The following is a 13,993-nucleotide window of genomic DNA, read 5'->3' as shown; positions in this document are numbered from 1 at the left end:
AGGGTGGAACAGAAGTGTCAATGCTTAACAAAACAAACAACAAAATCGGGGTGGTTTTCTAAGTCAATACGCTGCTCACGGGGATCCTTCTGTACTCTGTGGGTTAGTGGCCCCATTTCTATTGGAGTTTGACACCCCTGGACAATGGCAGTGAAAGTTTAAATGGCTTGTCCACGGTCACACAGCCGGTATTTGTTAGAGGTGAAACTTGAATCCATGCCTTCTTGGCTCTAAGGTGGGCCATCCTGGAAATTTGGGATTTCATCCTTGGCTAAGTAATTACTTAATAAATGTTCTCGTTCTTACTCTGTCTCTCCCTTTCCCACCCCTACCGCTTCCCTCCCTTCACGCCTTCAGTCTCCCTATCAACCATACCAAACATCTTTTATTTTAACAACAAAAGAAAATATTTGTATTATCCCTATTGGATTGTAAGATGGATGAGGGCAGGGAGCCTGTCTTATTGCTACACCTCCCCTCCAGTGCTCTTAATGGATGTTATCAGTTTTTAAAACATTTTGTTTGTTAAGTTGACTTGCCCAATCCCTTTCGATCTCAGCACTTTCACTTACTACCCGTGTCTTTAGAAATGTCATTGCCCAGTTTGCTGCCTCAGTTTCCTCCTCTGTAAAATAAGGGTGCTGCACCAGATGACCTCTAAGGTCCCTTTCATCTCTAAATCTGTGATTTGATGCCCAGAATTTGAACAGCACTGGAAAAAATATCACATCCAGCATCATTTCCAATAGTCACTTTTCTGTTTCTGGGTAAGTACAATTTATATAGAGTGTTTATTCATTGGTTTCTGGAGTGTTTTTTCAGCTTACCAGGAGAAGGCAGGCTGTTTGAATACACACACACACACACACACACACACACACACACACACACACACACACACGCTGCCTGTGCAGGCTGCTGAACATTTCCCCTTTATCTGAAAGCTCTCGTGTCACATGCTACTCTTATCAACAGTTGATGTCCCACTCAGCTACCAAGTAATAGACCACCCCCATCTCTGAAGAGCTTATAGAAAAATGGTATTTACCAGCAGAGAAGTTGGGGGTTTGGCAGGACGTGTTCTAACCTGTTGAAATTCACCACTCGGAAGGTCAGGGTGGCTGGGGAGGGGTTGTTGGCAAAGTGTCTGGTGATGCCTGCGGGGAATGACAGCACCATCTCTCCAGTGATCTTCACTATACACCTGGGGGGAAGAGAGGAAGAGGGAGAACTCAGTCAGAAACCCTGGAATGAAAGGCAGGGGTGGGGTGGGCTCATGCCTCTGTTTCTTACCTGGCTCACAATCGAAGATCCTACCATGCACCTACCAGGGGTTTTTCTAGACCTCCAGTGAGAGGGAAACCACTCCTTCAAGGCACCTCTTTCACACGTAAGTGTTAGGATATGATTTTTTTTTTTCTGACAGCAAGTCTGACCATTGATGATGCTTCTGTGGCCAAGCAGCACACGGCTTTTCTCCTCCCATACAACAGCCCCTTCCTTTACTTGAAGACAGTTGTAAATGTCTTTTTGTGTCAGAATCACAGAATTTGAAAATGGGAAGGGGTCTCAGCAGCTGTCCAGTCCAACCCCATAGAGCAAAGGAATCCCCATGACAATGTCCCCCCAAAGCTCACTTAGCCTTCCCTTGAAAGCTTCTGAGAAGGAAGACCCACCCCTCCAGGGGCAGCCTGGTCCACTTTGGGACAGAAAGCTCTCATTGCTAGGATGATTTTCTGGACATCGAGCCCAACCTGGTTTCCTTTCAGCTTTCAAACCCTGGCTCTGTCCTCTGGGGCCAAACAGACCAAATCTAACCTCTCCTTCACACACAGCTCTTCAAATAGTCAGACGTGGCTGTCACGTCCTGCCCTGAGTTTTCTCTTCTCCAGGATAGAGACATTCCAAGTACCCCTTCAACTCCTCCTCATGTGTCATGGCCTCAAGGCCCTTCACCCTCCTGATTGTCTTCCTTTGACACTCTTTGGTTCAGTTTGGGGAAGACAGTCTCCAGTTTATCAATGCCCGGTAGGCATCAAGGGCCTTAATCTGGTTTTTGGTAGGCAGTAGGCACTGAATAAATGTCTGTTATATTGATTGATTATGTTCACTTTCCAGTTTAGTCTAACGACTCATTTTTGTTTTCTTCCTTTAATGAGTTTAAAAAGTTATTTTTTTCCCCCAGGGAGTTTCCATATCTCTAATTTCATCAATGCAGAGAGGTCCCTAGTCAGTAAACTCTGTCTACCAATGCACCTGGGCCAGTGCTCCCCAACGTCAGATCTTTTCCATGCACTCTGGGGCATCGAGAGGTTAAACAACTTCCAACAGTCATACAACCAGTATGGATTGGGGATGGGATCTGAACTCGGGTCTTTTCAAATCTGTCACCAGCCGTTGGTCCACTACCTGAGGCTGCCTCTCAGTTGCTTGGTTAGTTTTTGACTTAAAGATTGGCCGTGGAAGCAGCCCCCGAAATAACCTCTACAAGTTAACCTAAAGGTTATTTAGGGTATTCGTCTTGCCCTAAAGGTAGTCAGGAGTGGACGATAACTCAGCTTTTTTGAGAACTGAGCGAATCGTTACTCTGTGATGATTTCATGGCCTTTTATAGCTGGAATCTTTATAGCAATATGTATCTCAGCCTGGCCAGGGTCCAGATAGGTTTTTTTCCTAACCATTCAAATGGATTTGGCAAAACTTCAGTCATTTTTCAGTTGTGTCTGACTCTTCATGATCCCATTTGGCAAATGATACTGGCGTGGTTTGTCATTTCCTTCTCTACTTTGTTTTACAGAAGAGGAAACTGAGGCACACAGGGTTAGGTGACTTGCCTGGGGTCACACAGTTAGTAGAGCAGAAAGGGCTGGTTTAATGCCATATGGCAACCACAGGAAGCAGCATGTCATAATGGTTAGAGTGTTGGAGAAGCCGGAGTCATGGGAACGTGGGTTCAAATCCTGCCTCTGACACTTACTAGTTGTAGATATTAGGTAAGTCACTGTAATTTTCTCCCAGTTTCCCCATCTGTAAAATGTGGGTGACTATATGTGGCAGAGATTTCCCTCAGTCGGTTTTGGGGCTCAAATGGCAAACATTCCAGCTCCGTATGAGCGAGGGCTGCCTAAACTGGAAAATGAGGTTCTTGACTTTAGTCCCCAGCAGGGTGCTGTTAACAACGACACTAGTAACTGGCATTTAGGTGGCATTTGCAGTTGGCATAGAGGACCTCCCAAGTCTCCTCCACTACCATGCTGCCTGCTCATTCTTCCTTTACCTTCAGCGCCAAGAATCCAGCTGAGGACATGGTCACTGAAGAAGGAGGAGGCTGGTCAAGATGCTGAAAAAGGCAGGGATTCAGCATAAGTTTTTCTGATTTGTCGGGGCATCTAGTCTATAGCAACTTAGCCAGGAAAGAAGGGAAGGATCACAGCAGCTGTATTTGCAGTCAATTCTTCCCCTGGGACCAGGGATCTGCCACTTCCTTCATTCAGCCTTCCCCATATGTCAGGCTGATTTCTCTCTGTTATGGGGTATAGAGATATTTGTCCCCTGTGGCTGGATGGGAATAATGTCAGGATGATTCTGGTGCAGGAGATGAATGTAATCAAGCCTTTACTAAAGGTCTGCCCTTTTTTTGGGTTAGCAAGCAACCCCAAGGTAGGAGAAGGCACTTCTACCACCATTCTGCATTCTGCTCCCTCTCTCCCCCACACCCTTAGGGCTATACTGAAAATCACTTAAATTTATATATGCTACCCTTTAAGGGGACAGTATAGTATAAGAGTAAGGGCACTGGACTGAGTCAGAGGACCTGGGTTTGAGTCTTCCACCGGCCACTTGGTAGGTAGGTGACTTTGGCAGAGTTGGGAGGAAACTTGTAAGCTGGTAAGTCTACCTTTCTTATCTTACAGCTGATGAAAAAGTGATTTTCCCCAAGTCATACAGATATTAAATGTAATGTGCTGCCCCTTGTAGGTTTAGACGATTTCTTTGGTAAAAAAGAGCTGAAACTTGAGCAAACCTCTGAGAAATAGCCACTTGGAGAAAAGTACTTGGGGAGAAACCAACAGTTTTGAGAGGACCAGAGAAAGCAGCCCCTCAGAGGAACAAGATTCACTGGAGGCAAAAATGGACTACATACATTATTTTCCAACAACTAACCACATATGTGCATATGTACATACATACATGTATGTATGCATGTATATGTATGGGTGTATGCATGCTTTGAGGTTGATAGCTGGGAAACCCTGATAACTCCAACTTTTGGGTGCATATGGGACAGCAGTATATCCCCTATTTGTGATGTATCTGACAGAAATCTGAATTCTGGTTTCTCACCCCAAGATTGAGGTGAGTTGCTTCATACCAGGAAACCCTGTTTTATAACTTCTTCCTTCCAAGCAGAAGGATAGAACCAGAAACAGAAAAGACCAAAGAAACAAGAGTATGAAGGAAAGCCTTGAGACTGTCCTCCTGCTGCTTGAAGAGAGACAATTTCAGCTCAGCCCAGCTGGGAGGATGACTTACAAAGAAGCTGTCCCATGGAGAGCTTGGTTCCCTGGCAATCTGAGCTCTGCACCTGCTGTTGGGAACTGAGCTGATTAGAGGAAACAACTTTGGTTTGGGGAGCTGATTGGAGGAAGAAGAGCTCTTTGCTGCTTAATAGAGCTGGTTGAGGAAAAAGAGAAGCTTGTCTACTTTGCTGTTACTGTCACTTATATACACATAGTCTATTTGTCTATTTGTTGGAGTGAAGATTATCTTTTGGTTATGACTTAGATGAAATGGCCATTGAGGATCCTATCAGTCAATTCTATCGAAATCCTAATCCAGTGGAAAATGCTGTGGTTCTGTGATCTCCAACAAATGCTTAGACAACCTTTGCCTGTGGATTCCCAGTGGGGGAGAACCCCCTGCCTCCCGAGGCAGCTCATTACATTTGGGGACAGCTCTCACTGTTAGGAAACTTTCCCTGATAGCAAACCTAACCTGCCTTTTTTGCAAATTGGACAGGTATAAAACTTTTCAGTTCAAATGAGCTCTCCGAGGTTGAATATACACACACAGAATACGCATTAAACTGAAGCTCAAAGCCAGTCGATATTTTAGGAAGTTCAAATGTGGGAGCTGTCAGAGGATGGTGGCTTTTCATTTTATTGACGCCTGCATATTTATATACCTCAAACAGTGACCAGGCTTGGAAGATTAAAGAATGAGCTCTACAGAGTAGGCTGGGAAGCAAACCTTGTGTCTCAGGTACCTTTCCAGAGCTGGGATCAGATACAGATATTGTATGTAGAATTCCGGCATTTACAGATAATCTAGATCAGGTTCTAAAATTGAAGGCGTCATGCTTGCTAGTGGCCCAGCAGAACCTTAAAAATCAGACTTTAGACATTCAAGGCTTTAGAATAAAGAAGAAAATATATGACGGGTCATACAACAACACCTACCACAAACATATAGAGGCCTGAGTTGTAATTATACATAATCAGTATAATTCAAACAAGCAATACGGCTAAAACAGGTGTTCAGTCATTTTAGTCTTCATCACCCTATTGGGGGCTTTCCTGAAAAGATACTGGAGTGGCTTCCCATTTCCTTCTCCAGCTCATTGTACAGATGAGGAAACTGAGGCAAACAAGGCTGATTTGCCCAGGGTCACACAGCTAGTAATTGCCTGAGGCTGGATTTGAGAGGAGTCTTCCTGACTTCCAGGATTCTATTCATTGTGCCACCTAGGTGGCCTCAAACAAGACTTAGTTTCTACAAATAAATTTCTGGCTCTCCACTAAGTCAATGAAGACAAGGATGGGGTGTGTGTGTGTGTGTGTGTGTGTGTGTGTGTGTGTGTGTGTGTGTGTCTTGGGGTTGGGGAGGTGGGAGGGAGTAGAGATGAACAAGTTTAACAATTAAAAACAAAACTGCATCACTCCCCCCCTCCCCAACCCCTTATTTGACAGACAAATTCACTGGCTAGGATTTCATTAACTCCACAGCTGTAACCTAGGCTGACTTAGCAGTATATCTTTCCTGCTAGGATTTTTAATTGCACTGAAGATTAATCCCACACTATACTGAAAACAAATACATTTGGAGATGCTGAGCACAGCACCACATTCCTTATATAAAGGGAAACAAATTGAGCAGCCCCTTTGGACGACACGTTGCCTTTGGTGCTGGTTTGTTTTACCAACTTCTGGTTAACGCTTTCCTTGCTTCTTAAGGAAACTGCAGATGCCTGAGCTGGAGGACAGATGACTTGGGCCAGGACTGGGTGGGGGGCAGGGAGGAGGGATCCTGATTACTCTCTTCAAGCATTTGCTGGGAAATCACCTGGGAGAGGGATCAGAGTTCGTTTACTGGTCCCTAGAGGTCAGACTTGTTGTTCCTCTGTTCTTGTTCTGAGGACCAAGGACATCACCAGGGTGCCGTCTTGACTTTCTAGTGAATTGGATTTAAGTGAGGCAGAGCTGTGCAGTCTTCAGCCTTAAGAACTCAGAATAGAGTGATGCTGTATTTGGAATCACAGGACCTTAGTTAGGGGGAGAATGGAGCAAACATTTATTAAGCACCTATTACATGCCAGGCACTGCATTGATTGCTTTATAAATGTTCTCATTTGGTAGTTAGAGTCCTGACTTTGCCTTTTATTTCTTGTGCAATGTTGGGAAGGCACTTAATGTCTCTGAGCCTCAGTTTGCCCTTCTGGAAAATGAAGTGGTTAGATTAGATGACCTCTCAGTTCCCTTTCAGTGGGAGCTCATGATCTAATCAAAATAATTAACAGATGTGTCACGCTCTGCAAACCTTAAAGCCTATGTAAATGCTGGCTATTGTTACCACGGTTTATGATTCTCAGATTTTACTATGTTCTTAAGTTGCAAAGGTGTAGGTTTACATTTGAGGTCAGGAAACACCCCCCCCCTCCCCAAAGCTCTAAGCATCACACTGTCCCAAAGTGTCACGGGCTCCTGGAGAAGTGGTGGGTCTCCCTTCCTAGGGGTCTTCAGGAAGACACTGGGGGCTTGTTGGGCTGGAGGGTGAAGGATTATCATTCAGATACCAGCTGCAGTAGATGGCATTTGAGATCAAAATCTTAGGAGACAGGTGCACCAATGGACACTGGGTACTTTAACTGGGCACAGAACAGGGACATCAAGTGATCTGTAAAACAGGGAGGCTGATGTGACTGTCTGCGGTGTCTGTCGGGAGATGTCCCTCCCAGAATCGAAGAGTTTTCCTTCCCTCTCAAGAGGGATGCTCTCCAAACACACACATTTAGTGATGTCATGGGGCTAGCTGCATGGAGCTCGAAAGCCCAGAGTGTCTGGGCGAGTGTCCAAATCAACCTACTGCTTATGCCATTGCTAGTTGTTGACTCTCCAACCCCCAGGGCCTTAGGGCAATATATTCGGGTTCTACAGCAAAAGGCAGTGTGGAGGAATGGTTAGAGCAGTGGCCCTCAAGTCAGGAAGATGCAGGTTCAAATGCCACTTCTGGCACGTTCTAGCTGTGTGATCTTGGCAAGTCATGAAGCTCATCTGGGCCTCAGTTTCCTCACCTGTAAAATGAGTTGGACTCAATACTTCTTTCTAGCTCTAAACCTATAATTCTACGATTTCCATATGTTTGGTTTTTAGTAACAATGTCTTGTTCAGCATGAAATCTTCTTACCTTTACTAGCTACGCCACTTATTATTTAATGAATTAGATTTTTTTTTTTTTTGGAGCTGAGTGTCAGGGATGACGTATGAACACCCAAAGTTGAAAAACAAGGGTATGTAATTGTCCTGCCCAGACTTGGCTTAGGGACCCAGGTTCCTCGCCGGCCTCTAGCTAGGTCAGGGTAGGGTTAGGGCTGGGGCTTACTTGCTGGGGTCTGCTCCTTTGAAATAGGCATTAACCGTTTCTGTGAATGCTGCTGCCACAGGGAGGGTGTCCTGAGCTCCCATTGTCAGAGGGCTGGGTCCCCGAGAAGAGCCTGAAAAAAATGGAAAACTTTTAGTCACTATGAACGTAGAAGACATGCACCAAAGGTTTGGCTAAAATAGTGATTTGGGGATTTTAGGAGAGAAATACACAAATTTGCCAAATATCTGTGATTTTGTCAGAATAGGGAACTCCCAGCATGCAAATGCCTACACCAAAAGCAGATCACATCCCATCTATGATTTAGAGACTCTCGGAGAGTTGTTTGAGGCCCTCAGAAGTTAAATGACTGGCCTAGGGCCATATACCCATTAAGTGTCAAAGGTGGGATTTGAACTCAGGTCTTCCTGGATCCAAATCTAACACTATCTACTATGCCATACTGTCTCTTCAAGTAAAGAAATATATTAGTAAAAAAAAATCAGTTTTTGAGAAGAGGGAAAAGGGGAGAAAGTGTCTTGAAATTCTAAGAATCATGAGTCCATTTTCAACTCAAAGTTTGACTATTTCAAAATACTTGACTTGTTTCAAGATGAATGTGGTTTCCATATTTCAAGTGTGTGCTTTAGGAGAGGAAAAATACAAACCATGACCAGGCTTTCCATGTGTTTCCAAAAAGATGGTAACTGTCTGACACTTGGTGTAAAGTAGAATCACTTCGAAGTAAAAAAGGTTTCTTTTCCCTTGGGAATTACTTCTCCAAACATGCTTCTTGACTTCATTATTTTGTTTTTTTGATTTCAGAAGGGCAAATGATATCCTATGCCATGGCATTTTTTTCTAGGTAACTCCAAGGTCAAAAGAAACTAAATGATTTCAGTCTAGTCTTAGTAGGTGTTAGTAATTTATTACCAGGCATGGTGGTATGCTCTTCTAATGTCTGCTTCTGGGGAGACTGAAGCTGCTGGACAACTTGAGTCTGGGAGTTCCAAGTGGCAGGGAGCCAAACTAATTGGGTTTTCCCACCAACATGAAGAGCCCACAACAGCAGGGAACCATTGGGCTGCCCAAGGAGTAGCAAATTGACTCAGATCAAAATGGATCTGTACTGATCAATACTGGGATTGGATTTGTGAGTGGACCAATGCACTTCCAGCCTGGATGAGGTAAGCAATCTCAAAAATAAAACCAACATAACTCGAATCTGCCCATCCAAGAACACACATGATGAAGTTAAGTGTCTTTCGCATAGAGGACATACATACCATTCACACAAAAAGTGGCAGTAGCCAATGGCAAATATACCTGGAAATAACTTATTATATTTTATACATTTTTATATATTGTGTAACTCATTTCTTCATGGTTCTCTTACTCTGATGGCTTACTCAGCCAGGGAGGTGAGTATGTGTCCTTGAGGTGTGTCAGTACACGGCAAACTTTGGTGGTTTTGAACCAAATGGAAAGAATTCCAAGGACAAGTTCAGTAACAGACAGGATTGGCTGTCCAAGGAACTACTCTGAAAGGCTTATCACCCAAAAGGTGGTAATTGGACAATGGTTTCTTGCCCATACCAACCCATGAAAAAGGAGTGAAAAGAAAAAAAAATTAATATTTTTAGTCTTATTTGGTTCTTTTTTCACTTATGAAGTGAATGGAGCAGAACAGGAGGAAGAGGGTGATGATGAAACATCATCTCTTTTGTTTGGCATTCAAAGATCTTCCTGACCTGGTTCCTCCCTGTCTTTCCGGTGTTCTCACAATTCCTCCCCTTCACACACTTTATGGTTCAGCCATCCTGATCCTCATACTCCCCTCTCCTATTCCCATGCCTTTGCTCCACTGTCTCCCAGGCATGAAAATGATCCCCTCTCCCCCTCTACTTCTTAGTCTTTCCTCAAGATTTGGTCTCGTGTCACCTTCTGCAGGAGGCTTTTTCCAGGGCTCTCTCCTCACTGTGCCTTTCCCTGTATGGTTCTCTTTCACCTACTATATGTACCTTGTAAGTTTTATATACACAAGAATAAACAAATAACATTTATTTAGGTATTGTCTCCCCTATTTGAATGTCAGCTCCTTGAGGGCAGGGAATTTTTTTTTCTACTTTTCTTTGCATCTCTAGCACTTAGCACATAGTATATGTTTAATGCATGTTTGTTGATTGATTGATTAAGAATCATACAGTTTTTAGATTATGTGCAGACATTTTACCGTTCATATTCTTAGTGTGAGGTTTTTGTCCAATTACAAATGAGATGGCCTTACAGCAGGCATGAACCCTGACCATGCCAGACAGTTTTGGGATCAGAGGGTCATAGCTGAAAGGGACCTCAGAAGTTGTCTAGTTCAACCCTCTCACTTTACAGATGAAGAAACTGAGGCCCAGAGAGGGTCAGGGACTTGTTTGGAATCACACAGTTAGTAAGAATCTTAGTGAGGTCCTCTGTCTCTAAAGCCAGCCATCTGGCCACAACACACATTGATTGTAATTTGCTTGTGTCCACAGCATAGGATAAAGAAGGATTCTCTAAGGAACCTGAGAAATTGGCCCAAAGTCAATGTAAACTTTGATAATTGGTGATTTCAATGTGAATGTGGGCATGGGGGAGGTTGCCAAAAGCATGCTGAAAAATATGGTTTTGGGGCAAGACTAAAAGAGATAAAGTTTATAGATGATTTAGAAGCTGCACACCACCACAATATGGCTACTTTCTTCATGCAGAGTCAAGAGACCTTAGATATGGTGGGCATTGAATGGCATCACAAAAACGAAGCTGGCCATATTTTAGCAGACAGGAGAAGACTGGTTGGTCATGTAGTTGGACCGATAAGAGTAGAGATCAAAGTCACTACCGAATGAGAATCATAGAATCCCAGAGCTAGAACAGACCTCAGAGATCATCTAATCCCATCTGTCTCTGAACAGAAATCCCTTTATAATACTGCCAACAAATGCCCACTCACCCTCTGGCCTGAAGAACTCTAATGAAGGGGTGCCATTACTTTCCATGGCATCTCATTCCACTTTTGGACAGCTCTAATTGTTGAGGTTTTCCTGCATGAGCCTAAAATTTCCCCTCTGCATCTTTCATTTATTTCTCCTTTCTGGAGCCAAACAAAATATCTATTGCTTTTCCTACGTGACATCCCTTCAAATGCTTGAAGACATATCCTGTGCTGCCCATCTCACATCCCCAACCTTCCTGTGTTTTCTCCCTTTTAAGCTAAGCAGCCCAATGTAGGTCCTGTAGATAGCCTCGTATGCCATGGTCAGTTCCCTCACTATCCTGCTTCTTTTCCATTGGGCACATCTTAGCTTTTCAGTTTCCTTCCTTAATGGTATACCTCAAAAGAGGTTGAGGACTTGCCCAAGGCCATATAGTAGTAATTGAAAAAGATGAGAATTAAACCAAGTCCTCTCATTCCAAATCCAACACTCTTTCCAACATTCTAAGACAGAGTGCAGTGGGGCTTACACTCCCTTACTCTTTCTTAAAATGTGCCCAGAACTGAACACACTACTCCAGGTGTGGTCTGACCAGGAAAGAATTCAGTAGGACTATTGCCTTTCCTGCTTTGGATACCATACTCTTAGTAATAAAGCCTACATTCACACAGGCTATTTTGATTGTTAGTCACTGTTGATTTCTAAAGTGCAGTCCTTAAACCCTCCAGATCATCATTGAACTGTTTTCTAGTTATACCTTCCACTCCCATTCTGTAGTTGTTCAAGCTTTTTGAATCTAAGTGAAAGACATTATATTCATTCCTGTTATATTAAATAGCACTAGTGTTTTCTTGATATATATGAAATATAAAAAGACTCAAAGAATGATCTTTAATACAATAGGTATACCTACTCTAGAGGATTGATGGAAAGACAAGAAACATTGTGGATGAGAAGTCAGTGATGGGTTGCAATCTGTACCGGTGGAGGGATTAGCCACACTGATAAAACTCATAAATCATAAGTTCATCAGATCATGGCTATAGAGTTGGAAGAGAGCATAAATGTCATCAATCCAACCACACACATTTACAGATGAAGAAACTCAAAGTGGTTAAGTGACTTGTATACTGTCACATAAGTAGTAGAGGCAGAGCTGGGATTTGAATTCAGGTGGTCTGGCCCAAACCCAAGATTCTTCCTACTATGCCCCTCTGCCTCTCAAGATCTCTAGAAGCTTACATTATAGCCTACTCACCACTGGCTCACCATTCTAGCTCAGCATTCTAGTCTACTAAGATATTTTTGGAATCCTGACCTCATTATCCAATGTATCCAACTATTCCTTCTGGTTTTGTCTCTTCTAGAAATCTGATACACATGTCAGCTACACCTTCATCCAAATCATTGATCAAAATGTTAAACAGCACAGAGAAAAGAAGAGATTCCTAGGGGAGATGATAGGATAAAGAGGAGAAAACAACACTCTATATAACTGTAGGCACTCAGGCTCCACCTGTTTTTTTTTTTATTTTTAGGCAGTTGGGGTTAAGTGACTTGCCCAAGGTCACATAGCTAGTAAGTGTCAAGTGTTTGGTCTGAGGCCAGACTTGAACTCAGGTCCTCCCGACTTCAGGGCTGGTGCGTTATCCACGGAGCCACCTAGCTGCCACAAAAAGTCGGTTTGTTTGTTTGTTTTTTGGTGAGGCAATCAGGGTTAAGTGACTTGCCCAGGGTCACACAGCTAGTAAGTATCAAGTGTCTGAGGCCAGATTTGAACTCAGGTCCTCCTGACTCCAAAGCCAGTGCTCTATCCACTGTGCCACCTAGCTGCCCTCCAGGCTCCACCTGTTGAAATAAGTTGTTGACTTAAAAAAAAGGAGGGGGGATGAACAAAGACAATGACACTAATTTTTGCCATTCCATACAGCATACATATACATAGAGTATAAATGATGAAAAGTGGTCCTCCCAATGAGGAAGTCAAAAGAGCCTGAGCCAATCAATGCTTAATCATCTTGGCCAGTAGATAGACATTGCAGCCAAGAAGAACACTAGATTTGAGTTAAATTCATTTGTAAATCATTACAGACTAGGATGACAGAAAATGAAAAACAATATTGCCCTCCCTCTTGCCCTCAAAAAAGCCAAAAGTAAATGAGGAGAAAAAATTCTTCAGAGAGCTTAGACCGAGATCCAACTAAACAGGGTCATCCTGAGAGTAAACGTAGGTGAAGCCAGAAGGAAGATCACGGATAGACACACAGATTATTCAGTCTTCACACACTGCTTTTATATCAGTCTGCTTACTTGTATAGACTAGCACCTTCTTACCAATAAGGAAGTCCCTGAATTTACCTTCTATTTACTTTGAAGACATTATATATTCTGTCTAAATATACATAGTTAACCCTGGAAGAATATAAACTCCTTGGGGGCAGGGATATTTTTATTTTTATTGTTTTATCTCTAGGGCTTAGTAACATAGTAAACATTCAACAAATACTCATTGATTAATTGATTTATAGTCACAAAACTGACTAAGAGGTATGGTGATAGCTAGCATTGACATAGTACTTTAAGGTTTGCAAAGTACTTTACGAATATGATCTCATTTGATCCTCATAGTAACCCTGGGGAAAAAGGTATTATTATTATTCCCAATTTACAGATGAGAAAATTGAGGCAGAGAAGAGATTAAATGACTTGCTAAGAGTCTCAAAGCTAGTACATATGTGAAGCTGGATTTGAACTCAGGTCAGAAGTAAATCTAAGATCTTGTCATGTTTAATGTACTAAGCACTTTACAATTATTATCTTGTTTGATCCTCACCACAACCCTGGGAGGTAGGTGCTATTATTACACCCATTTTAAAGTTAAGGAAACTGAGGCAAACTGAGGCTAAATGACTTGTCCAGGGTCACACAGCTAGTTAAGTGTCTGAGAGCAGATTTGAACTCAGGTCATCTTGAGTTCAAGCCCAGTATTCTATCCGCTGCATTACCTAGTTAATCTCAGTCATTTTCCCCTTGCAATTTTAAGCCAATGGATGAGCTTTCCCAAGGGCATCCCAGGAGAGTGTTCAGGGAGAGCGACCAGGATAGTGAATGGTCTGAGGTCCTATTACATGAAAACAAGTTGAAAGAACTGTGATGTTTAATATGGA

At 42.9% G+C, this 13,993-nt stretch overlaps 1 protein-coding gene across 12 annotated transcripts in view; it reads right to left on the bottom strand.

The window, feature by feature from the left end:
• The window catches only part of SGIP1 (SH3GL interacting endocytic adaptor 1), a 299,844-nt gene that overhangs the window by 20,851 nt on the left and 265,000 nt on the right, over window positions 1-13,993 (bottom strand). For all 12 annotated transcript variants that reach the window (XM_078156704.1, XM_078156693.1, XM_078156695.1 and 9 more), the window contains 2 exons: window positions 7,879-7,990; window positions 1,049-1,204 (listed from right to left, as the gene is read on the bottom strand). In XM_078156704.1, coding sequence (XP_078012830.1) covers window positions 1,049-1,204; window positions 7,879-7,990 — 268 coding nt within the window. The remainder of the gene's footprint in view (window positions 1-1,048; window positions 1,205-7,878; window positions 7,991-13,993) is intronic.

The sequence above is a fragment of the Phascolarctos cinereus genome, unplaced genomic scaffold (assembly GCF_003287225.1).
Source record: "Phascolarctos cinereus isolate Bilbo 61053 unplaced genomic scaffold, phaCin_HiC Scaffold_5;HRSCAF=322, whole genome shotgun sequence".
Classification (NCBI taxonomy): Eukaryota; Metazoa; Chordata; class Mammalia; order Diprotodontia; family Phascolarctidae; genus Phascolarctos; species Phascolarctos cinereus.
Note: the sequence above shows the minus strand (reverse complement) of the source record. Positions and strands in the feature narration are given on the sequence as shown.